Genomic DNA, 26,119 nt, shown 5'->3' on the forward strand with positions numbered 1-26,119 from the left:
TAGGAAAGTGTACTACTGATTAGGACTCCACAGGATGTGCCCACTGCTCTACTACCTTGGTGTTTTCTGTTTTTCCACATTAAATATACTCAATGTTGGATGGTATTCCAACATTGCAAATAGTTTCATTTATCAGGGGAAAAAAGATACTAAATCTTTCTTATGAATAAACTGTTGTACACAAAGCCTCACACTTCCTCAGGTTCATTAGAAGACTCCAAGACGACGACACTAACACTGGACACACAACAGTTCAGATATAAGTCTTTATCATGGTTATTTACAGTACATCATAAATGGAGCATTCTGTGATAGTATATACAGTATGACACAGGTATGACACGTGTAGGACTCATTCTTAAAGCAGACATGTCTAGGACTTTCTGTTTCCAGACAGGAAACTGAAGACCATGCCATGGTGAAACTAGGGTGGTACGGTAGAGTATGACCCCATCTGGACCTCCTCTAAACTCTCCGTAGCCCTTCAGAACCGGTGAGACCAGTTCACCATATTAAGCCAAGCCTAGAACATAGGAATAAGTCAAGAAAATATAAGTCATTTTCAAGTGATTCTCATTACACTGAGATTGTTTCCAGGAAACCAGCCCATAATAACAGCATTTTAAGACACGGTAAGAATGGGATATAAATACCCATCCTCATCATAATGTTGCTATCCAGCCATCTTTGAAGAAAATCAACAACCTCTACTTCCTGTTTTCTATGATACCATCTTATTGTCCAATCAGTGGGATATTCTGGGACATTCATTCAATTACATTAAACTATGGATGGATGTCCACATCTATGACCTGGAACCTAAACAGTGAGAGTGCAGAGGACAGAACATAGAAAATATTAAAAGACCATCATCGCTGGCACACGAGACACAGTACAGTGTAAATCGACATGTATAGATTGGTATGTAGTGGATGAGATTCCCCTGTGTGTGTCTTGTCGGGGGAAGTCGTGATGTCGTAAAGGGGGAAGTCGTAAAGTCCAAACACTACTTTAGCTGTCAAGCTGAGACATTTGGTTTGTTTAACAGAGTTCATGAGAACATGCAGATCAAGCTCAGGGCATCGTCTCATTCTCATCAGGACACACTCCCCTCTCTGCTTTACTGACTTGCAAAGTGACTTTGTAAAAGATCCTAAGGTATCCAGGGAATTAACCCTTGTGCTGCCTTCGGGTCACATGATCCAAAGGTTCATAACGAACCATCGTTGTGTTTACCCAATTTTACCCAATACAAAAACAAACCTTTGCAATGTGGGGGGTCTGAGACAGCCCAACGGTTAAAAGAAAATGCTTCACTTTGTTTTTGTATGAGGTACATTTTTCGCAATACGACGGTGGGTTACAATGACTGCTGGGTCAGAATGACCCAAAGATAACACAAGGGTTAAGAAGTGCGATTCAACACGATGTTGGGGTAGGGCTCCCTCTACTGGTGCTGTTGTGTGACGACAGACCCCACGCTATTCAGACCCCTACTGAGCTGGGGAAAACATGACAGTAGAATTGTTAGCTTTGATGTAATGTATCAGAAACTAGCTACACATATCATTGTCACTATGTTAAAGGTGAATCTTGCCATAGTCACCTATTCGCAACATGAACTGAGCTGTTGAATGCTGAATGAAAATTTGTATTTACTCGATAGGGCTGTAGATTTTCCCCGTAAGACTTAAAAACAAATGAACTCACTAAATCTAATCTGTGCAACGGTTTCCGAGATGCCCCTTGATTATACAGTATATATCAATTTAATTCCCTACACATTTACCCAACAACAAAAAGGCACTTCATTCACTTCCCCACTGTTAAGAAGCCACCCATTTGTTTACTATACAAACAGTAAACAAAAAAATGCCCCAGATTTTCCCCAAACACAGCCAGCGCTTCATATCTCCCTGTTGATACAGTAAATCCATATACACAGAACCCTAAGAAAACACAACTAGCATTTGGAAGGATATACATGATTGGTAATGTATGTCCTTCAGGTTGGTAATGCATGTCCAGTGGGAACTGAATATCATATGGATTTGTACAGTTCTAAATGTATTATTTTCAGACTAGTCTATCAGTTACCAAAAGTCCCCTGAGTTCTCACAGGAGGGCAGTGTCTCCCTTCTCAATCACACACACACACACACAGGAGGGCAGTGTCTCCCTTCTCAATCCCACACACACACACACAGGAGGGCAGTGTCTCCCTTCTCAATCACACACACACACACACACACACAGGAGGGCAGTGTCTCCCTTCTCAATCACACACACACACAGGAGGGCGAGTGGGAGAGAAGGACAGGAAGAGAGAAGCCAACAGTAGGAACTGCAGGATCTCTCTCTCTCCCTCTCTCTCCCTCTCCCTCCCTCTCCCTCCCTCTCTCTCCCTCTCTCTCCCTCCCTCTCCCTCCCTCTCCCTCCCTCTCTCTCCCTCTCTCTCCCTCTCCCCCTCTTCCTCTCGCTCTCCCCCTCCCCCTCTTCCTCTCGCTCTCCCCCTCTTCCTCTCGCTCTCCCCCTCTCTGGTGCTGGCTGGGCTCTGCTATGCTTGGGGTTGTGACAAATGAAATAAACTGAGTGTGCCAGACCTCATGAGAGGAATTTAAGGGCTCACTGTTTTAGAAGCCCACATCTGTTCGCTTTACAGGCGAGGTGAAAAAGGGGTTTGGTGAGAAATTATAAAACAACAAATTGCACGGATTTATCCAAATCCATAAGCTACTCCAGCTCCATAATTCTTCTTGCTGTGTACGGCTGTCGCCACAGTGCCAGAGGTCCTGGCTGGTTGGTCCCTGCCCAGAGTGGGAAGCCCCAGGTCTGCGGCCCCCGGGCCAGGCCCCCGGGCCAGGCCAGGCCGTGGCCAGGCTGGGGTCCAGCAGGAGGGGTTGGGTCATCCACTGAGGGGGTGCAGGTCCACTTTGACCTTCTCCCCGCTGCTCAGCATCCCGATGGTGGGGTACAAGCCCCCGGGAGGGACGGACACCTGCCTTCGGCCCATCAGCTTCCCGTTCCGGGTGAAGAACGCCTGAACAGAGGGTCCAAACAGAGCCAGGCTGCTGGATCAGACAGTCTTTACAACCGTTTCAATCGCTCAGCTATGTTCAGTATGTATGGAACAGCATCACACAGGGATTAGGGCAACCAAACACATGAAACGGCAGTACGTGTTTGCACTAAATCATGTTAAACACAGCAAATATTAACCAGCCACTCTAAATAGAAGATTTATATGCATTCAGCTACTGTCTTGATGAATGGTTTCTTCCACCTGACAGGCCTGTACAGAGGACGTAGAGCAGTACTGGTCTGGGCCCGTTTCAGCACAGCACCTCAACAGCAGGAATGCTGGGATCCCAGGTCAGGTCTATAAAACTTCCCTCTAAAAGGAACATCTGATCCTAGAACAGCACACCTAATCCGGGACACTCTCTCAGCGCTGCCAAATAACACAGTCCGTATTTGCAGAGCACTCAGCCCCACCCCCTGCTGCATGGCCCCGCCCCGTCGTGACAAGCCCCGCCCCATAGCGCCCAGCTCGCTTGCGCTCCGCTCCCACTCGGTCGCACGTGCGCCACCGCGGAGCTCGGCAGTGTCACAACAGCGAGGAATTCTAGGGTAGCTTGTCCTTCTGAATCGATATATAAACAAATCCCAACATGGTTATCCTGCTGTCTCTCCTCCCGCCCTCCTGGGTGTCTGCAGTCCCCCCTCTCACCCCCGCCCGGCTGAGCCGGCTGTCCCGCATGTGTGCGTGCGTGGATCAGTGGAGGTCATTAAAAAGAACTGCTTACCACAACCTTCCTGCTCCCGTTCCCCCGCTCCATCTCGTCTCCCTCCTCCTCCTCCTCCTCCTCCCCGCCGTTTTGGTACAGAACATTCTGGAAGCCTCCCTTCTCCGCCCCCTCCAGCGGGTCCAGGTCCTCCTCAATGTCATCTGAGGAACGGCACACATGGAGCCCAGGCACCTCAAACTCCCCATGACGGACCAACAGACAGCTGTGCCCCGTACGCCTCCTCTGGGAGGGTGTCGGGGCAGATTCGGAGCCCGCCGTGGGAGTGCCACGGCGGGGGGTCGTTTGAGAGCGTGATCTGTGATCAGTAAGAGTGAATGTGCAACGCCTCACCCTCGTCATCCAGGATGTAGTCTCGCGGGAACATGATTCCACAGCCCATGATGTCACCCTCTACACAGCGAGGGCCGAAGGCATCCCCAGCCCCACTGCCATGGAATATCTGTCCATCATCTGAGACAGTGAGAGAGGGGGGGAGGTGTAGAGACAGAAGGGACACAGAGAGGATATAGAGAAAGACAAAATAGAGAGAGAGAGAGAGAGAGAGAGAGAGAGAGAGAGAGAGAGAGAGAGAGAGAGAGAGAGAGAGAGAGAGAGAGAGAGAGAGAGAGAGAGAGAGAGAGAGAGAGAGAGAGAGAGAGAGAGAGAGAGAGAGAGAGAGAGAGAGAGAGAGAGAGAGAGAGAGAGAGAGAAGGATTATAGGAATAGAAGAGTTCGAGAGCTTTTGAAACAAGGTATCATTAGCAGCTCGGTCAGTAGGACAGAGAGCGAAGGAATAGAGAATGTAGAACCACATGACCGAGCTTTCTGAGACATTGTGTTCTAGAAGTTTTACAACTGCATTGTTCTAGAAGCCGCATCTGTTCTACGTTCCAGTGACATGATTCTGAACAGGTTTGGATGCCTAAACAGTTTACATCTCGACTGAAAAAAAACATCAACAGGCCAGTCAGGGCCTTAAAGAAAGCAACCAAACAAACAAGAAAAAAAAATCCAAAAAGAAAAAAAAAAGAAAAGAAAGAAAAACACGGCAGAGGTAGCCTGCAGACACACACCTCTGGCGCGGTGTGGCTGGTAAATATTTGTGGAGTTGTCATGGGACCAGTCCCCGGCTCAGGATACTGTTTAAACAATCTCTATCTGAGCAGCACGGGGGTGGGGGTGGAGGTGGAGGGGGTGAGACAGAGACACTGTATCGTTCCAGCTCCCATGCGGGCTCCTGTCACAACAGCACACACTGGAGCCACGCAGGCACAGCAACGGTAGCGTGGAGGGGTTGGTTCTACGGAGTGGAGGGGTCCGGGGCTACGGCTGGTGCTGGCTCCCAAGCTGAGGCTGGGGCAGTAGGCTAAAAGCCTGAGGAACATGACCTGATGGAGCTGGGGCCGGGGCTGGGGCCGGGGCTGGGGCCGGGGCTGGGGCCGGGGCTGGGGCTGGGGCCGGGGCTGGGGCCGGGGCTGGGGCCGGGGCTGGGGCGACCTGGGCCAGGCACTCTGGGACCTGCGCCGGTAGGAAAGCTGGCTGGGGGCTCAGGGAAGCCGGGAGTGGGAAAACAGCAGTCTTTCATAATATGAGCGCTTGTCTGGAAAAGACCGGTCTTCTCTTCCCAGGGAACATTCACAAAACAGGTTCCTAGAACATGAAAAATATCGCTGGCCTTTCTTAACCCCCGTTACCTGAAGAACCCCCAAAAGCATTTCATACTTCAAGTTAACCCTGATACTAAAGTTGGGGAGACTTCTTGTCAACAAATAAAGTGTCCTACTGAATGCATTCCTTTCCCAGATGTAGCGGTGGTGTGTGGTAGGGAGTGTGGGCATGTGCAGGAACGGCTTTGTGTGCTGTGGTGAACTTCTGTGGTGGTTGAGCCAGGCACCGTGCCAGCCAGGCTAGGAGGTGGTTACACCATGGCCTGCGCCTGTCTGTGTGGGTGTTGAGTCAGAGCACGTGAGTCACTGGGAGGCCAACAGCCAGCATGACAGAGATTCGGAATAGGCCAAGCCTCATTGGCTGGTATTAACCGGGTCCACGGCTCATTGGCCTACCTGCATGAGCAGTGCCGCCATGGTAACCCTGGGCGACGTCAGGCAGCATGGAGGTAGCTTGCCGGGGCTAACACTGCCTGCACAGTCCCAATACCGGTTCTCGTGGTGGTTTCATCCTGGGCAGACACCCACACAAACACAGGTGTACAGTCGGAAAAACACCCCTCGAGGGCTGAACATGGATGTTCGTGACCTTTGACTGGCGAGATAACAAACATACAACCAACCGGCTGAAAACGCTCTTTCGCTCACTGAGGTAACAGACGTGGTCCGGGAGGAGGGAGCCTGGGGAGCCTGGGGCGTGCGCAGCGCTCCGTGAGCGTCCAGGGCGCAGGGAGGCGTGGAAAGCGAGGGCCCCGGGCGCCACCTGACCCCGAGGGGAGCCGTAGATCACGGCCCGAGCGGGTCGGCCCCGAGCGTGGCCAGACGCGGCGTGGAAAACCACCCGCGTCATCTCCATGTCGGAGAGCTGGGACACGTGGGAGCTGTGCTAGGGCGTGTGCACATGTCTGTGGCGTCTCCCACGCGCCAGCCAAACCATGGAGCCCACAGTGCTAACTTATCCAGCGGGCGGACTAGGCTGGCAGGATGCAGGGCTGGATCTGCGTGCCTCCACGGCTCAGCACTGCCTCAGCTCCAACCCACAGGGCCATATATTAGCCGGACTAATATGTCCTAACACACGGCCCAGCCAGCCCTGCACATAAACGGGTAGGGAGAAGTGGAAAAACAACTCGAGGCATTACTGGAATGCACCCCGAAGGTGATTCATTATCCAACGTCGATCGGTAGATCCTTGTTGAGGAGATCATTAAACAACCGGGTAGCCTTTCCTGGAAAGCTATCGCGTAACACAAACTCTTGTCTGCAATATTTCTTTATCAGTTCCAAACATTCTACCAACATGGCGCGATCGTGGTATGAGCGAGAAATGTACGGTCCCCAAAAATATGTAAGCAAACCTCAGGGGACAGACACACATAATACAGAACAGAGAACACATACACACAACATACAACAGACGGGACAGGCAAAGGGGGGGTTTGCGGATACACACTAGAGTAGCTAGCTCTTATTGCATCCTTCCAGTGAGCAGCTGGCTAATCTCAGGCCCATCAGGGAGGAGGATGGCTGAGGGGTGCTGAAGGCTGGGGGAGCAGAGATGAAGGATGGGGGGGAGATAGTGGTTTGAGGCCTGTTGCCACAAAGAGCCACATGGAGCCGTTAAGACGAGCGCTGAGAGATCACTCCGACAGATCCACTGTTGTGCTTTCTTCTCCTTTCGGTTGACGAGAAGATACGGAAGCTCGCTCCCGAGGAAGGAGATAGGATCTGGCTCTATTCCTCCGACGCTGCTGTTGTGCTGTTGTGATACGTCGTGTTATCAGCCACCCCAGCTCTCTATCTCTCTCTCTCTCTCTCTTTCTCTCTCTCTCTTTCTATCTCTCTCTCTCACACTCTCTCAATCTCTCCGCACAGGGCACCTCCACATCCAGCAGAGATGGTGCCCTGAGATGAAGTGCTTAAAACATGCGCTGATGCATGGATCCATCTCTGATCCTGGAGATGAGGCACCACAGACATGACCTGGGGAAGTCCACACTGACAGGTAACCCACACAGAGGGGCTCGGGGGAGACAAGAAAACAAACAAGAGAAGTCCACATACTCTGGGATAAACACATGGAGGCAAAGAAGACAGATGGAGAGACGTGACAAGAACATCCAGAGTGGCCTGTGTGTGTATGTTTGTGTCTGTGTGTGTGTGTGTGTGTCTGTGTGTGTATTTGTATTTGTGTGTGTGTGTTCACCTGCATGGTAGGCCACTGAGCCACGACTCCATCCTGGGTGTCGGTTCTTAGGGTAGTCCTGCAGACAGACAGACAGACAGACAGACAGACAGACAGACACACACACACCTCATAACAGTTAGTCAACAGTTAGGGGGAGGGGGGATTATGCTTTATTGTGTACAGTGTGTGTTAGTGTGCTTTATGAAAACCACTGAAGAAGATAGTCCTTTGACGTTTCCTTGACTCTGCCAAATAAATCTTTGCAAACAATGGTATGACGCAGAGAAATGACCAAACCTCTAGACCAACATCTTTTTTAAGTGTGAGTGCAATTTACTCTGGTACCCTCTGCACAGTGGAAATGACAATGGGATTCAGATAATCACCCGAGATGTTATCGTCTCCTCTCCCTGCTCTGCCTGACAAACCCAGTCTTTGGAGTCTCTCTGAGTGGAGTCTCTCTGAGCGGAGTCTCTCTGAGCGGAGTCTCTCTGAGTGGAGTCTCTCTGAATGGAGTCTCTCTGAGTGGAGTCTCTCTGAATGGAGTCTCTCTGAGTGGAGTCTCTCTGAGTGGAGTCTCTCTGAATGGAGTCTCTCTGAATGGAGTCTCTCTGTCTTCCACTCTGCAGTGAATTCGTTATTTCCTCCTCTTTATACATTTGACAGTCTTTTCCATCTTACCTCCTTCTCCTCCATATTTGTATTACTACTGCAGGGCTGACAACTCACCAAAAGACCACGCATGGTTCCAAACCTTTTTTTTTTTCGAAACCTATTTGACAGTTGGACAAGTTTCCAGCACAGTAGTTTCCAGCTGCTTGGACACAGGTGGGCCTAGTGCCATGTGTCATTCCATCTGCTCAGGTCAGACAGGAAACACAGCTCTCATTCAGCATGGTCTGGAGATAGTCTGACAACCCCACTGGGGCTCGAGCAGGAGGGGAGGGAGGAGGAGAGGAGGAGGTGGAGAGGAGGATGAAGAGCAGGAGGAGTGGGAGCGAGACACCAGCAGAGGAAGACATGGAGATAGAAGAATGCAGCTCCAAACCATTAGACAGGTCTGCTGCCTCTCCCTCTTCCTGGCCTGTCTCTCCCTCCTCCTGGCCTGTCTCTCCCTCCTCCTGGCCTGCCTATCCCTCTTCCTGGCCTGTCTTTCCCTCTTCCTGGCCTGCCTCTCCCTCCTCCTGGCCTGCCTCTCCCTCCTCCTGGCCTGCCTCTCCCTCTTCCTGGCCTGCCTCTCCCTCTTCCTGGCCTGCCTCTCCCTCCTCCTGGCCTGCCTCTCCCTCCTCCTGGCCTGCCTCTCCCATGCCGAGGGATTCCTCTGGCCGGATGAAGGGATGACGAGAGTGACGGGAGTCTGAGAGATTGTCTCACTAGAAAATCAGAGAGAAATAAAGTTTCTGGTTGATGCTTTCATTTTTACAAAAGAGAGGGAGACAGAAACAAAAGAAAGAAAGAAAGAAAAAGAAAAGAAAGCGCTCACGTGACAAGACTTTTGACTAACAAAAATTGACAACAAACGTGCGCCCGTATCCATCAGATTTATAATTTTGTCTGACACGACAGTTTCCATTTCTGCTGTGTCAACCTGTTTTCTGTCTGCCCAATCAGCACTTAAACACATTTCACCTGAAACGAGACCACCGTTCACGACGTACTACACGAAACAAGATACATTAGGTAGACAGATCGGGACTTCAATCGCTCCCTCGGTGCAGTAGCAGGAAGCCACTGACGACGAAGCGTCGTTTGGCGTGATTCTCACAGCGACAACACAGCATGTGTGACAACACCGAGCATATCAAATGTCTTCCTGTCAGATCGCTATTGGACATCCTGTCACCAGCTTTCCCCCCGCGTAAATCTCAACGGTCGACCGTGCTAACACCGGTCCACTTAAACGTGAACTCCTGAACCAGCCGGTTACCCAGAGCTGCGGAACGCATTAGTATAAACCGAGAAGGGACTCCAAGAACAACAAACAGCAGCGCTGGGTCCACAGCAGAGGCCTATCTGGGCCCGGGGGCCTCCGTCAGTGTCACTGGAGCATCAGCCTGCATTTCCACACTTTGACAGAGTCAACAACAAGCCCCAGATCGACAACCCCGCGGACGCCTGCTCGTCCTCAGATAGAGATAGCTATCACCTCTCCCCGACGCCGGGCTAAAAATATTTCCCGCCGGGATTACCTCAGGTGTGTTTGGATGTGTGCGGTGTGTGCCAATCAACAGAGGTAGGGGGGTGAGGGGGCGGGTGAGGGGGCGGGTGAGGATGGTGCAGGTATGTTTGTATAACCCCCTGTCATCAGCCTGAAATAACAAGATCTCAACATGAGACACCAGGCTCCTCTCTGCTCTCCTCCAACCCTTCCTCCTCCTCTGTCGTGGTGTAGCCACGACACAGCAGCAGTTGTAGCAGTAAAAGAGGGTTAGACCCAGCAGCTGGAGATAACCCAGGCAGTAGCAGGCCTGAGGCCCTGGCCCGGCCAGCGGCCCTTTGTTCTGCCAGAGCCTGACCTCTGGAGGATAAACAACCCCCCCTTCCCAGGCTCTGGGTGGACGCGGCCCTGGAGCTGTGAGGGGCTCCCAGGGACAGGGCCATATCAGGCCAGAGGAAAGTAAACACAGAATGTGTGTGTGTGTGTGTGTGTGTGTGCGTGCGAAACCGAGCCCGTGGGGATGGAAGAGGGGGCAGAGGAAAGGGCGGACCGGGGCGGGCGAGGGCCAGACAGCCGTAACGCACAGAGAGGGGCTGCTCTCCATTCCCCCTGCACCTCTCCATTTCTCCTCTCCTTTACCTCACCGCTCAACCTCTCCTTCACCCCTCCACCTCTCCTTCACCCCTCCACCTCTCCTTCACCCCTCCACCTCTCCTTCACCCCTCCACCTCTCCTTCACCCCTCCACCTCTCCTTCACCCCTCCACCTCTCCTTCACCCCTCCACCTCTCCTTCACCCCTCCACCTCTACCTCTCCTTCACCCCTCCACCTCTCCTTCACCCCTCCACCTCTCCTTCACCCCTCCACCTCTACCTCTCCTTCACCCCTCCACCTCTCCTTCACCCCTCCACCTCTCCTTCACCCCTCCACCTCTACCTCTCCTTCACCCCTCCACCTCTACTTCACCCCTCCACCTCTACCTCTCCTTCACCCCTCCACCTCTACCTCTCCTTCACCCCTCCACCTCTACCTCTCCTTCACCCCTCCACCTCTACCTCTCCTCTCCACCTCTACATTTCTCCTCTCCTTCGCCTCACCCCTCTTCTCTCTCACCCCTCAACCCCTCCACACACCTCCACTTCTAAGCCCTCCACCTCTCTGATACTCGTTTCTCCAACTGCCTCCACACCCCCCACCCCTACACCACTGCAGCCCTCTACACGACAATCTGCAAACCCCTCTCCTCCTCCTCAAGGTTTGCATCTGTTTGTGTCTGCGCCATGGCAACCGCTGTGTACTCCGGATGCAAGAGTGCACCAAAGTTGCAGTGCGACCCCCTACACACACTGTACATCCACCCTGCTCTTATCAGGAGAGGAAGGAGAGCGAGGGGGGGCTAGCGCCAGGTCTGGGAGCTGATCTTAGATTAGCCCCAACGCACACATACATAAACAAACAAACATCAAAACATCTTAAAACACCAAAGTACAGTAGCAGTCTCACACTAGCTCTGATTCAGAGATCTTGCGTGCACATCTATCCAGGCCCTGTATGTAGCCCAACTGCTCCTTACAACAGCATGATAACAACAGCCTACAACTCAGACTAGGCCTGACTAGACCTACAACTCAGACTAGGCCTGACTAGACCTACAACTCAGACAAGGCCTGACTAGACCTACAACTCAGACTAGGCCTGACTAGGCCTACAACTCAGACTAGGCCTGACTAGGCCTACAACTCAGACTAGGCCTGACTAGGCCTACAACTCAGACTAGGCCTGACTAGGCCTACACCACAGACTAGGCCTCCAACACAAATCAAATCAACTTTATTGATATCGCCGCATTTCATACCAGGAGGCAACAAAATGCACTTCACAGAGGTGGAAAGGGAAGGGGGATACAAACATGTTTGACACTAATTTTCCAGAGGGAAGCAAATAAACCCAGCCCATCCCAGCTCCAGTCAGTAGCGCAGGCCTGCTGCTGAAACTGTCCCTCCAGGGTGTCTCCAGAACACTCCGTGATGCGCCACTCAGTGAGTCAGTGGTCCCAGACAGACAGCGGTGTGACTTCCCACACCCTCAGGCCCCTTGCTGTGCTAGTGTGCAGGCTCTGTGCTGGTGTGCAGGCTCTGTGGCTCGCTCCCTGACCACAGGATGCTGTGTGAAGAGCTGACAGCCCCACGTGTGACCAAGTCAGGCACCGAGTAAACAGGCATTATAAGACAGGCCTTCAATTACTGCAGACGGCGTGCTTTATCACCTCTCCTGGCTCTGGACAGCCGGGCCCAGTAATGGGCCCCAGATGCGGACAGAGCAGAGAAGAGCAGTGTGTGTGTGTGCGTGTGTGTGTGAAGGAAACGTGGGAAGAGTTATCACCTCCCGACCTCCTCATTCTCTGGGAAGGTGTCGGTGGAGGCAGTGGGTCAGGGCTGGGCAGGGCTGGGATGGGCCGGGCAAGACCGGGCAAGGTGGGATGATTTCACATGTCATGTTCCCAGAAACACCACCAATCACAAAGACGGTGTCTAGAATATTGAGGCAGCTACTCTGGATGGTGGTGATCAGCTGGTTTGCACAGTGCCGCACTTCAAGGGGTTCAAACTACTCCTGTGGTTCCTGGAAATGGCATCCCGATGTGCATTCTTTGGAAAAACAAATGAGGGCTCAAATTAGACGAGCTCAAGTTTCTCTAATTGTTCTTTCCTCCTTACTGTAATAGGCATGAGAGTGAACGAGCACAATGTCCCCACCATAAAGCCGGGGGATAATGGAAAGCTCCTGCAGTGAAAGACACAGCAGTTCAAAGCGACCTCCTTCCCAAATGTAAACAAGAAGACAAACAGGTACTTGCGGTAAGAGGCGTTCACCAGCAGACCTCAGAGTAAGAGACTATCATCTTCTACTGTACCTGGGGTATAGAGGCCCGAGCACCCCAACCACAACCACCCAGTGTGCCGCTAACTCAGCACCAACCCAGTGATCTCAGGTACATTCTAGAAGCAGGTGTGACAGCGAGCCATGCAGTGTCTGCTGGGGGCTGCGTACCCTCCGGGCCAGTCCCAGGGCGATGTAGCACTTCTCTCCGGCGTCGATGATCTCCACCTCAAAGTAGTGGCAGCGTGTGGTGAGGGGCCGGCGGGCCTGGGCCAGACCCACGTCGGCGATGCTCCGCCCCTTCCCCACGTACTCCAGGAGCTGAGGAGAGGGGAGGGGAGGAGGAGAGAGGAGAGGAGGGGAGGGGAGGAGAGAATAGAGGAGAGGAGGAGAGGGGAGGAGGAGAGAATAGAGGAGAGGAGGAGAGGGGAGGAGGAGAGAATAGAGGAGAAGAGGAGAGGAGGAGAGGGGAGGAGAGAAGAGAAGAGGACAAGAGAGGAGAGGGGAGGAGAGAAGAGAAGAGGAGAGGACAGGAGAGGAGAGGGGAGAAGAGGGGGGCATTCACCATCAATATAAAGAATACAAAGTGGACACACATCAGGCTAGTATTCTAAATGGCTCTGTGTTCAGCTGTTCTTTTCCTAATGTAAATGCATTCAGCGGATGACTGATGGGCTCATAGTGCGCAGCAGTCATCCGGTCTTCCCCTGGGCTGTTCCAACATGCAGCAGTCATCCCACCCAGGCTCCTGCTGAGGTACATCATCCCTGCATTCCCACACAGAGTTGGGAAACATAAGCTTGTCCTCAAACAGGACAGGTGGGTCCTGTAGGTGTGGAACTAGGCAACCAAATAACCTTCCAGTGTTTCCATCGAGAGTGTGTGTGCGTGCGTGCATGTGCCAGGTGGATCAAACGCCTCCAGTCTGAGAGAGCAGGATGACAAAGAAAGAGGGGGGTGGACTGACTAATGACGCTGTGATAACACCTTGGCTAGCGGGCGGGGCGGAGGGGGAGGGGGGGGATGTTGCACGTTTCAAGTGCCAGCCACGTGAGGGTCACGGCCACTTGACGCTGTTCTGCTTCAGACACAAAGGAAGGGGTTCCGTTCCATATTTTCCAGTTTGCAGTTTCATCCTGGGGATCATTCCCCTGGTCAGCCTCTGAGCTCGCCGCAGCGAACGCACTGTCGGAGCTCTGGAGCGGCTGGCTTGAACATAGCACAGATGTGGCTCCTCATTCCCAGTCAGCCTTCAGCAACTTCCAGCTACTTGTTTTCTGGAAAAAGTAGCTTTCATTTCGTTAGCTGCCTAGGGTTTTGCTCTTCTAAACAACCAGGTCTTAGACTAGGATAATGCTATGCTACACAGCTAAGCATGAGGCTAGATTTGCTAGCCTCGTCACTAACTTCCGGTCCAGGTTAGCCATCTAGCTACGATCAAGCAGGAGAGCAACACCAAACTTGGATCAAATTCTGACTACGACTAGATTTCTCTCCCATATCAAATAAATCCAAGTAATATCTCCTTGTGAAACAGCCTCCTGAGTTCCCTCCACGGTTTAAACAAGCTCAAGGCCCATTCCTAGATAGTATATCTCCATGCAGACTGGCTGTGACTTTAAATCGCCCTCTGATGTCCAAGCAGGCCACCGTGATTAGCCCCAGGCTTCCGTACAGCCGGGCAGAAGAGCCACCGTCTGCAGGGCCGGTAAAATCTCTCAGATGTTGTGTGTCACAGCGTCTGGGGGTGAGAACAAGCCTGGATACTGCTGCTGCTGATGTTGTTGACTGACCCCCAGCTTGCTGCGGGTCAGTCGTTGTGACGGCCCTGGGAGCCGCGCCTCGTCAAAACGTACAGCAGGCGGGAAATACTGCTGCCGTCCCAGATGGAGAGCTCGAGGGGGAATCTGCCCATGAAAGCTACATTTAACAGAGACGGTGACCTTGCTCGTCTATTAGGGAGGCTGGGTGGATCAAATCAGGAGGGAGAAAAACAATGGTGGAGTGGGCGGGGCATGTCATGGACTGAGTCACGGATCAAAGGGGTGGAATGACTGAACGACAGTTGGTAGCGTCACACTAGGCATGAACCTGGAAGATATTAGTACATGAGGTAAATGTAAAAAAACACAACAGAAAAACCAACGCCTCCATAAACGTTATTATTATCACCTCCGATTCTAACACCCATAATGTGTCTCACCCCTGAAACCTTGTGTGGTTAGGGTGGTAAGGACACGTCACCTGTTGTAGGACAATGGAGCCAGTCATCGAGACTTCGCAAGCTATCAAAGCCTCCTTTTAAAAGATAACAGTGGCCTTGCTCTCCCTTCGCCGTCACTAAGGTTACCGGAGAACACAGGCTTGTATGTCCTCAAGTCATTAGCTTCAGTTTACACATCACACCATTCTCTCTCCATGCTTTTTATAGTCTATCTCCTTTGTTGCTCTCTCGCTCTCTCGCTCCTCAACCTCTTCAACTTTCATGCCTGGACACACACAGCTCCTTTGAAGAGATGCACGAGGGAGGGGATGGAGGGGAAAGGGGGGGGATGAGGAGGAAGAGATGAGGCAGAGGCAGTCACACCTTCCTGACTCCGTTGGGCTGAGTAATAGGGGGAGAGTGGCTGCTTTAATCTGTTCTGCCTCACAGACAGCCAGAGGCACGCTTCACTGGCGGCGATGACAGATCCTGCAGTCACTCCTTCGCTCCTTACCTCGTGCTCTCTCTCTCTCTCTCCCCATTTTTCCCCCATCTGTAATTGGACATCTTGCGATCGGACTCCCGCTCTCTCTCTCTCACTCCCCTGTCTTTCTCCTGCTCCTTCTTTCCCCTCTTTTCATCCCCCTCTCCGCCCTGCGTCTCTCTGATCCTAGCACCAGGGCAGAGGTGAAGGAGCGTGGCTGTGGCGGGTGGGGTCGCTGCCCCAGTTTTTCGGACCTGCTGCCCAGTGCAACAGGTGCAACACACTGAGCAGTCCTCCCAGTGTCGTGTCACAGCTAGAGAAGAAAGGCAGTGTGAATGTCCGTAGACATCATGATATGGGCGAGTTTTCAACTTGAGCTATGTACAGCATTTATGAAACACTGACAGTAATGTTTGGGATATTTGATGTCATGTAGTGACTGCACACAAGAAGTCTCGAAAGACTGCAAACCACATCTATATCATGATATTCAATGGAGTGACAAAACACACTCTGACACTGAACCTGAACCACTACTATTTGGACAGACAGGCCAGGTGCTTTTGTAAAGCTTAATGGATTTAGTTTCTACTGCGCCCAAATGATTCCAGTACTCACAACAATGACTCAACGGGAGGGACTATCAATCACACACACACACACACACACACACACACACCAAATCCACCCATCCAGCACTCCTCACCCCTCTGTAATCTCCCCAGCCCCGTGTTTTCCTCAGAGTAGCAGCAGAGCCACTAGACCAGCCCAGAGCCCCAACACCTCATCACTCAGTCCTGCTGTGGACGTTTCACCACCTTCTAATACAGACCTTTTAACCGTCCCCGTTAGGGGGGAGGGGGGCTGCCCCACCAGAGCTCACGTCGCCGTGCCAACACTGGGCCACCGCACTGATTTATTTGGATTCCTCAGCAGAGTCGTAAAAACCCAAGGCTGAGAGAGTGGTCGTCCGTGATGGAATAGACCAGTCGTTACTTTTTGGGAAACATCTCAAATGCATGCTCGTTCGAATATGAGAGTCCAGAGCCATACCCCATATAAATATAGCCCAGGTCCCAGTTACTGGGTTGGACTGGCGGAGGGCCCTTAAGTGGCTGTGGTCAAAACAAGTGCACTGCACAAGCAGTGCGGTCTCGTCAACTTGATGAAACAGACCCAAGCTTTCCACACGGGTCCCCTCCCAAAGCGTGGTCCTGGTCCAAAAACAATCTCTAGCGCCAACCATTATACCCTTGTCTCATTGGAGCTCCTGAGATTCTATCCATATTTCTCAGAGATCCTCAGGCCTTGTGAAGGGGTTTGGGGGTTAGCGCGGAGGTCAACGCTAACTTTGTGGGAACACTCGTCAAAGGCTTAATCCTGTCAGCTCTCTTCGCACACTCTCCCATAACGTGGGCCCAGCACCGTGTACTCGCTGCATATTGTGACATAACACTCAAATACTCTTTAGAGACGGAGAGAGGGAGAAGGAGAGAGGGTGAGGAGAGGGTAAGGAGAGGGTGAGGAGAGGGTGAGAGGAAGCGAGAGCGAGAAAGAGAACTTTTCTCAACTCTAAAAGCTCCTAGTTGGGGCCGTGACTGACCTAGATATAATTCCTCTGCTCCCCTCCCCATGATGTGATATTAAGACCAGAAGAGCCTGGAGCAGCAGCAGCCTACCCCCCACTGCTAATCTCTGGTTACCGCCCGGGAGACCAGCTTAGGATCGTCTTCGTGTGGCGATATCAGGGAACAATGGAGCTTCTGGGACTGGAGGGACTCCTGCACCACACACACCAGTGCCTGTTCAGGAGACTCTTTCAACAAAAAATTGCAAAAAAAACTTCAGGAAAGACCTGGAGGTAGAAGAACTGCTGAGACACAACTCATTTGTTCGTCAGACTAGTATCTGGACGTTGTTTCAACACACACACACACACACCAAGTATACTACACACCACACAAAGTGTGAGACAGATAACCATCGTTATCTTGGGAACATTTGACAGGAGTGCTGCAGAACCAAACTGAATTTTTACAGTCATCGTATAAAAGCAGGTCGCACACTTCCAGCCAGCGCCGCACATCACAGACGGAAACCGTATTAGCGAAGCAGTCATGGCTTCCTCCTTTCTCACACGGCTCCCTTCCCTGAGATGAAAGGAGAGGAGAGGAAGAGAGGATGAGAGACAGCGGGGCTGATAGAAACAGACGTCACAGCACTGCGGTGCCGTACCATGGTGTCCTGGCCGTCCCACACAAGGGCGGGACCCGGCTTCCAGAGCTTTTAGGAAAGTGGTGAACCAGAGCAGATGACCCAGCAGTGTCCTGCTGGGATCCATGACTGTTGTTCCTACAGGAAGGAAGCAGGCAACCGTAGAAGGGTGTTGGTTCAGACCAAAGGAAATGGTCGGGACGTGACTCGTGTGTGCGGCCGTGGTGTGAGTAAGTGCGGAGGCCCGTGTGATGTTGACCACCGTGGTTCAGACGATGCGAGGAGGTGATGGGGAACGTGCGAGCCTCCCGACGCGCCACCACGGCGATGGTGGCGTGGTGGGACGCGGAGACGAGGAGTGAGCCTGGAACACGGCGCGACCCAGCCAGAAGGAGATAAGCGCTCCAGCGCCTTGGGCTGCGTGGCCGACACGGAGCAGCCCCACGGAACTCTAGCACCGCGGAGGCGCACGCAGGGAGGGGGAAAGAGAGGAACCACGGTGATAGCTGTAGACCCGGGCGTATCTACTCGGCCCTACGCCCGCCTCCCTCCCCCCAAGCTGCAGTGCATACTGGGGGGATTAAACGGGTGGGCGCAGTCGCTGCTGTGGAAACAGCAGGAGAGAGCATGGTGCGGCTGGGCGTTCGAGCCGAGCGTCACGTACGCAGCGGGCAGCCAGGCGGGAGCGCCTCCTCACAAGGCACACATAGCAGCCAGAGCAGCAGACACCATGTCCGCACCATCATTCAGCTGGTCTGGGGAGTTTACACATGAACCCAAACTGGTTTATGTGGATTATCAAATGTGTTCTGTTTATTTTAGGCGCCAGCCATTGAAATCGATGACAAAGGGCCAGTCAAAATAAGTTTGAGATGATGTCATGCGCCGTAGCTGGCCAGTAATCGCTCGAGAGAAATTCACAGACTTACGCAACCCTGACAAGTCCGATCACTTGTGAATGCACAGACTGAATTTATTAGAACATTAAACAGATTCATCAAATCAGAATTACAAAGAGTGTAGAGTGACTAATTCATCATCAGCACAGGGCTGTGGGCAGCTGTTCAATCCCCCTAGAAGCTTCTCTCAAAAGCCAGGGCAGCACACAGACGAGAAGGCTCGCTCTATTCAGCGCTGGAGGAGAAATGTAGCCTTAGTCTATTCATTACTCAGTGTCCATGGCCCTGAGGGACAAGGGCGTTAGGCCCGCGAGCGCCGAGACACCATTCCTCATGCTGTTCTTTACACTTTCTATACAAAGGCGGAGGCAGAAGGCCGCGATGAAAGGAATGTGAACACATAAAGTACAGTTACCACAGGTTCAGAGACCTGAACCCACGTTTAAATAAGCAGACCGACGATCACATCCACTCTGCTACAGGGTCCCAAAGGGAGTCTCAATCCCAGGGACTGGCAGCAGGGTGGAGAGACATCTGGAGGTGAAGAGAGAGGAAGGGTGAGAGGAAAGAACTGGGGTTGAAGACGATGGTTTCGCTAGATTGCCATGCCAACAGCTGGTACTGGAGCGGGACCTGATCACCACTTATCAAATCAGTGAGTGCCGTCACGCCAGCTGCAGTGTAAACAGCTAACGAATGGCGGGGCCGGGCTGCAGGACAGGCGGCACCATCACCTCTGAGCTTCACGCGTTCTGTGGCTTTGGACTTCTCCATTCCACCTCAGGGTAGCAGAGTCCCAAAGCCTTATTTATCTCGCCGCACGGTGTCTTTTCTTTCTTCTTTTCTTCTGTTCCCCACCTCTTCTGAGCCGACCCGGACGCCACGTGCTGTCCAGAACGGCACGCGTTTATCCACACAAAGTATCACACAGCAGCAGGTAACGACCGTGCCACTGTTGTGGTAGCCTGGTTGAGCTGCGAGGCGAGATGCGGGGAGAGCTAACTGAGGCAGACTGGAGATGGCGGGCCACGCACGAGAGAGAGGAGAAAGGAGACGGGACTGGGCCGGCGCTGGCCGGCGTGGGAAAAAAACCCCCGTTCCTGGAAATCTCTGTTGCGTAGCTACACGTGAAAGAGCGACAAATATTATCGCAGCCTTTGACTACGCGTCTGATGAAAAGCCTCATCGACAGACAGAGAGAGCAACTTGGGAAGTGGAAGCCATTGAAACGCATGTTTGGTTTGGGTTGGACAAGTAGAAACACACCTTGGAATAGAATGGGTCGTTTGCTTTCATCAAAAGGAGATTATGGTTAAAAATAACCCGCCGCTAAGTGGAAAACTTTCAGTATTGGTTTCAAACAAATGGTACTGAATCAAAGAACAGCTCCAAACCAAACGGGCTCCTGTCAATTCAGTGCATTCCGTCTATCTGATAAAGACATCTAGCGCTAAGATCTACAAACCTTCAAAACAGCCCTTTTCCTTTCAGTATCACTCTTACCGTAGAGTCAGATGGCCAGTCTTTTGAGCTTAGGGACAAGCAAGTTCTGTGGTATACTGTGGCAAAAGTATTTATTTAATAGGTTACAGGGTATGGACCCTTTTTAACCACATTGGGTGGATAAGGTTTTGAAATGCAGTCAGTTGGTTTAGAGTATGCCCAGTTATTCAGTGAGTGTGGGGGTGGAACAGGTACTGTACTGTATGTCTTAAAGTAGCTGTACTGTACAGTAAGACCTGGCTCTGCTACTCTAAGACCTTGAAGTTGTCAAAACTTTACAATCATATCAGTCCAAGCATCCCCCCCCCACGCTGGTGGAGGCTACCCCCCCCCTTCACACACTCAGAGACACACAAGAGAGATTTGGAGTAGAAAAAGAATTACACAAATTAAAAAGAATGAACGAACTGAAACTGAACTGCAGGACTGTGAGTGAGTGAGTGAGTGAGTGAGTAAGCGAGCACCCCAGCTGTGAAAACCTCCAACCACATGAGAAGGAGTAGAAGATTCCACAGAGTCCCGTTACTCCCCTTATTGAATTTTTACAACCTGGTGGGCTGCCAGGGTCTTGGCTCCACCGCCACGTTCTGTGCCATTGCCAACCTTCAGCCCAGGAAAACAGAGCAGGCTCAGGTAACTCACCCTCCTACCCCTCTCACACTCCACTTCTACCATCTCTCCCCCTGCCACCCTCCCTCAACTCCTCACCGATCCTCAACTAGGGTTAATATCCTCACCCGTCTTACCTCCCCTCCACCTTCCCCACCTCCCCTCCCCCACACTCAGCATCCTTACCCATCCTCCCTCCCCTCACACTTCTCCCCTGTCCTCACCCTCCTCACCCCCTCTCACCCATCCTGAACGACACTCGACGAAGGGCCCTCCAGGACAGAGAGTGACAGGGGAGGAGTTGCTCCTACCGTGTTGCTCACCCTGACGTCATACAGACGTCCCCACTCGTCCTCCTGGCCGTCCACCATCATCCGACTGTCATCCTCCGGCATCGCCCACTCCGCCTGCAGGTCCACCTTCACCTCCTCCCCCAGGGAGTGCATCCCTACCGAGGGGAACAGACCCTCAGCAGACACTGGCACCACCGCCGAACCCACCTTACACACACACACACAGGGAATACGTCAACTTCCGCACTTCTGCCTTCAAGTTCCAATTCTTTATCTCATGATAAAGACTGTTACCTCTTTGCCATTTTTGGTAAAGAAGACCGTTGTCAACCCAGCTTCAGATGGCTCCAGGTAGATTCCACAGCCAATTCTGTCACCACGGTTACATTTAGGTCCAAACTGCTGGCCTACTGGGTTGCCATTGTACAGTCTGAAGAGGAGAGTGGAGAGGACAGAAGGGAGGCATGGTTACTTCAAACCCAGTGCACCGAGTATAAGGTCAATCTCCAAGCACAGCAGTCTCAATGAGGAAGATAAAAGTAATATCTATGTATTCAAGACTTGAGTGACTTACTTGCCGTCGTCTGCATGGTAGGCAATGGAGTGGGGCAGCCAGCCTGGCTGCTGATCTAGCTTGTAACCCTGGGGCACCAGGCCCACAGCTATGGTTCCTCTCACCCCTGTGTCCAATATAGTTACCTGCAATATGACACAGAGAGGAGAGAGGAGTACTGGAAATACCACTGGCACCACCGCCGCTTTAATGTGGTTTCGTAAAACCTGTGTAAACACATTTCATCAAGACGGCAACGCAAAAACGTGTCAAAGTTAAGGTTTCACCAAACAGGATCTTCCAGCAACAGAGATTAAAGATATAACAAACCCCTACAGTCACTGTGAGAACTTTTGCTGAATGGAAAAACAGTGTCAGGGGTGGCGGTATTAAATCATTGACTTTCCAAGAAAGCTCAGGCAGCTTCATAGCCAACTGCCCACAGCCTGACTCCTTGGATGGGCTGGACTGCTTCCAACCGGCCAGGGCAACCTCCCAGGGCCAGCAGCAGTCGAGCCAGCCAGGGGCAGCAGCTGCCAAGCACTGCCAAGCAGATTTAGGTGAAAGGTGATCCAGGCCCGTACAAGAGGACAGTCCTCCCCTGGCTCTGGCTCTGCCTTTGGCTCGGCTGATGGGATGAGCGATCCAACTCGCTCGCATTCTCTCTCACACCCTCATACTCTCTTGCTTTCTTTTTCACACACAGCCCTAGTTTGGCTCTCCCTCCCTCTCTCCCTCTCTCTCTCCCCCTCCCTCCCTCCCTCCCCCTCCCCCTCTCTCCCCTCTCTCTCTCTCTCTCTCTCTCTCTCAGAATATTTTGCTTCGTCGCTGTCCCCCTCGCTTCCTGCCCTTCTCAAAAGTACAGACTTCCCAAACGCAGCCATCCTGGGAGTATTAACAGTCTGATCTTCAACTCCTCTGGTTTCCCCCTAAATTAAAGTCCAGCTGCAGCCCTCTTTCCAGGACAGGACTTCGACGTTCTCGTCAGCTGCAGCACACTGGCTCCAGTGTGTCCAGGGTGCACTACATTAGATAGGTCTGCATCCACTGGGCCTGCATTTAAATATCTCAACAATAAACGTATGTGTACAAGTCATGTGGCCCTGTCTACATAAACTCTGTGTAGGGAAAAGGACAGCACTCAGGCCGACACGAGGAGGAATGCAGCACAAAGTGACCAATGGGGCGGAATTCAAATAAATCGGCGGAGTTACGCGAAATGCCACAGATGCCTGTCTTCATCCATGGAAGATGGATTGGGAGCGGCAGTGAGAGCGGCAGTGAGAGCGGCAGTGAGAGCGGCAGTGATAGCGGCAGTGATAGCGGCAGTGATAGCGCAGGGTCCTGACGAAGGTGAAATGAATCCCCTGTGAACGCGTAACAAGAAAACATGAGGACACCGGTGACGCATATTCTGACAGGGGCACGATCTTCGCCGGGAAAAAAAAGCCCCCAAACTTTGGCGATGTGGGGGGAAATTCACAGGATATGCGTCACAATGGGGAGAAACGCGCCACGTAAATGTGCGGATGACGGTTCGTTAATGGTCACCCTAGACTCCTCGCTGGAAATGTCAAACTCATATAATAGAACCTGAGTTATGCATCAGCGCTGCGAATGTGAATATCGTTTGAAATCCCATCTGGACGCCGTTTCTCTGACTGTGAGGACCCACTTTGTGTAATGAGGATACTTTGAGTCATCAGCTGGGAAAAAACCACTGTGGGCTCCAACACACACATCTGCGGGGTCAGGGCAGGGGGATGACATGACATTCATAGAAATGCCATAGCGGAAAAGCCCTCGCTCACACGGTCTAATCTAAGATAGCATATCCCATACTGATTCAGGTGGAACTGAAACAGTACTACACAGGCTGCCTGATTCCCATTTCTTGATGAAACCAATGCTTGGCTCAGGAAGACAAACCCGATTGGTTGGGTCTGTCAGTGAGATGGGGGTTCTCCTGTGTGCACAGCTAGGCAGGATGAGGTAACCCATGGAGGAAGCTGCTGGATAACCTATAGGGTTTCCAGGCCTAAACCCCAGGAGAGGAAGTCCATCAAGCCTCGACTGTCACAACTTGAACACACATATGCCACTGGGCCTGCCTGCCTGCCTGCCTGTCTTTCTCCCTTCCTCACATACAGGCCTTCTCTAGAAAGGCATCATAAATTCCCAGCTGAAACCCTCTCCCATCCCCTAATTTATGACTGAGTCCTGGCAGGCTTTCCTGTGCTAAATCACATAGACACTTTCTTCTGCAAATTGTACTGCCTTACCACAGGGTCTGCTGGACACGGCGTACGGGCGTATCAGCTAAATAAATGTGCAATATTCTGCCGCTGAAAAACTGTGTGTTAAATTAACCTCAGCCTTGGATAGACAGAGAGAGAGATGCCCCCCTAACCCACACCCTATCCTTCATACCGACACTGCATGGACATTTTTGAGGTAGTGGTTTTGCACTAGTGAACTGCGGGGGGGCTCTCGCAATTTAATATGAAGTTAAGAAAATTGTCAGCAATAAGATTCCAGAGGATAAGATTACTGGATGGATGGAAAAGCAATCTTGGGCACGTCGACCAAGAGAGATGGTATGTCCCAGAAACCCTACCATGTTGTGTATAATCCCCAACATTTCAAAATGAATGATTATCGGAGAACCCGAAAATATTTACTGTCGAAAAGGGAACATACCCTGTCTTAAAAAATACTTTTAAATGCGAAAAGCTAAGAAGATGGGAGAGGGGGGCTCATCTTTGAAATACGTATGGCAGATCGGGGGGGGAAAAAGCACAAGACAGAAATGAGTTTTGTTCTGTCTTTGGTTTAGGCTTACAGCCAGGGCTCCAGTCATGACAAGGTTATGAAGGACTAGGTCACAAACAAGTCTATCATCATTGAAGGATCAACACTCATTTTCAGCAGTGTGGAAGCAGGTGTCAGCTCTTACCTCAAAGTAGCAATTTCCCTTTGATAAAGGATAGGGAGCCACGTAACAACCAACCTCATCCGAGTTCCCCTGGTAACTAGAACACCAGACAACAACATATCAGAAAAGTGTCAGAGGAGCTGCAACTCCTGATCAGATAATCAGCAAACTGTTTCAATGACAGTGCTGAGTTTCCTAAACAGACAATTATTTACATCAAAAATGTTAACTCTAATAAAACAGCTATCTTTGTATATTAAAACATCTTACATTACTGGAAACACATGCATGGAAGTTTTGAAGGGATACAAAAAAAGCATTTAATCTTTCACCAACCCTAGGACAACATTGTGTACAGTAGAGCAGTTATGTGTTTGATAGGGCCTGATCGCCTAACAACATTCCCCATGTCACTCAAATGTGATTTGCTTTTCTAGTGTCTAGCATCAATAAACTGCTACTCACTAAATGTCTGAACTCACAGTCTGGCGAACATCCCTAATGGGTCAGTAAAAAAGTGATGCAATTTTGCAGGACTATGATAGGGGGAGCTGAGAGAAGAGGTTCATTTTGTCAGTCTCATACCCCAAAACATTCTCTAAAAATACCGTCAGATTTAGTCGAGGATGTGGCACGGGAGAGCAAAAGCACTGATGCAAAAGCCATGCTAGTCAGGAAGTGGCGATACAGAGAGCCCCCAGCAGATGGGAAGTAAAGGCACATATTAAAGATACAATACAATAGAGATTGTTTCAAATGAGTAGCCTGTTTGTACTCTAACCTGAGTATGTCTCCATCCTTCAACATCCTCTTGTAGCGCTCCTGAACGCGCACGGCTCGCACCTCACCGATATCTCTGATCCGGCGTCGACGCCAATTCAGAAATCTGTACTGCAGGTTTATGTCATCCATCTCACGGAAGCAGGGTTAAAAGAATACGTAAACATAAACAAGACACTAGCTAGTGTTCGTATTGATCGCCATTTTTAAAGAGGGAACAAAGTTTTGCAGATGTAATTTACTGGATATAAAACAGAATGGGATTATAAAACAATAAAATTAGACTAAATAAGGGTCGCATCTTTGTGTAATAGGAAGGAACTTATAGCCAATGTATAACGTCTTATGTAGACATACTTAAACAATAAGTACTAGTAGGCTATGTAAGTACTTTCTCACAATGCAATTTCAGGGCGCATGCAGGCAACAAGCACGGCATTCACTACAGCCGCGCACTGCACTGGTTTGTGAAGGGGCATTGTAGGAAATAAAAGCTGTCACCGACGGTTGTCAAACCGATAGCATCAGCTTGACGAACTGAATCTACCTATGTTGGCCGATTATCGAGGCGAATTATTCTTATATAGTTAGATCAATAGTAAACTAGCAAGCGACCTTGCATGCTAACTATACTTTAATTACCACCTACATGGTCTTTCCACCAGACTTTGCTACGCCGGCTAGTTAGCTAGCTAGCTAGCTACAGTACATTACTGTAGTGGAAGCTCGGATTTTGCTACAATTGCTAGCAACAGGCATCTTGCATTCATTGGAAGAGTCTACAATCCGACGTACGACTAGTTATAAAAATAAAATGCTGTTTACCATAATGAAACGCTTACCTTTTCACAAGTTTTTCAATACATTTTTTTTAAATCACCTTTTCATTCACTTTTGTTATGACTTTAAAAGTTTAGAATGCTCGGCGCTTTTTAGTGACATCAGACACCCATGACTACAAATAT

The 26,119-nt window shown here is 51.1% G+C and overlaps 1 protein-coding gene and 1 long non-coding RNA gene across 2 annotated transcripts in view; both read right to left on the reverse strand.

Moving 5' to 3' along the window:
• Positions 1-252: 252 nt before the first annotated feature.
• Positions 253-26,119, reverse strand: part of LOC136946020 (uncharacterized) — a 45,492-nt gene continuing 19,625 nt past the window's right edge. Inside the window, exon 2 of the long non-coding RNA XR_010876870.1 lies at positions 253-1,073. This is a non-coding gene — a long non-coding RNA (uncharacterized lncRNA). The remainder of the gene's footprint in view (positions 1,074-26,119) is intronic.
• Positions 2,506-26,078, reverse strand: spryd3 (SPRY domain containing 3). The gene is made up of 11 exons (XM_067240404.1): positions 25,997-26,078; positions 25,156-25,286; positions 24,396-24,471; positions 21,461-21,585; positions 21,181-21,316; positions 20,905-21,093; positions 12,853-13,002; positions 7,662-7,719; positions 4,140-4,259; positions 3,807-3,949; positions 2,506-3,040 (listed from the first exon to the last, which is right to left on the reverse strand). Exons 2-11 carry the CDS (start codon positions 25,284-25,286, stop codon positions 2,906-2,908), a joined length of 1,263 nt encoding a protein of 420 aa, XP_067096505.1. The 5' UTR covers positions 25,997-26,078; the 3' UTR covers positions 2,506-2,905.

Source organism: Osmerus mordax, chromosome 7 (genome assembly GCF_038355195.1).
Source record: "Osmerus mordax isolate fOsmMor3 chromosome 7, fOsmMor3.pri, whole genome shotgun sequence".
Classification (NCBI taxonomy): Eukaryota; Metazoa; Chordata; class Actinopteri; order Osmeriformes; family Osmeridae; genus Osmerus; species Osmerus mordax.

Bases quoted from the DNA above. Each gene is read 5' to 3' on its own strand.
- spryd3 (XM_067240404.1), bottom strand. From the start codon at position 25,286: ATGGATGACATAAACCTGCAGTACAGATTTCTGAATTGGCGTCGACGC. The intron at 24,472-25,155 runs GTTAGAGTACAA...CTGGTGTTCTAG, and splicing joins AAGGATGGAGACATACTCAG to TTACCAGGGGAACTCGGATG. The intron at 7,720-12,852 runs GTACGCAGCCCC...GTCTGTCTGCAG, and splicing joins CCCTGGGACTGGCCCGGAGG to GACTACCCTAAGAACCGACA.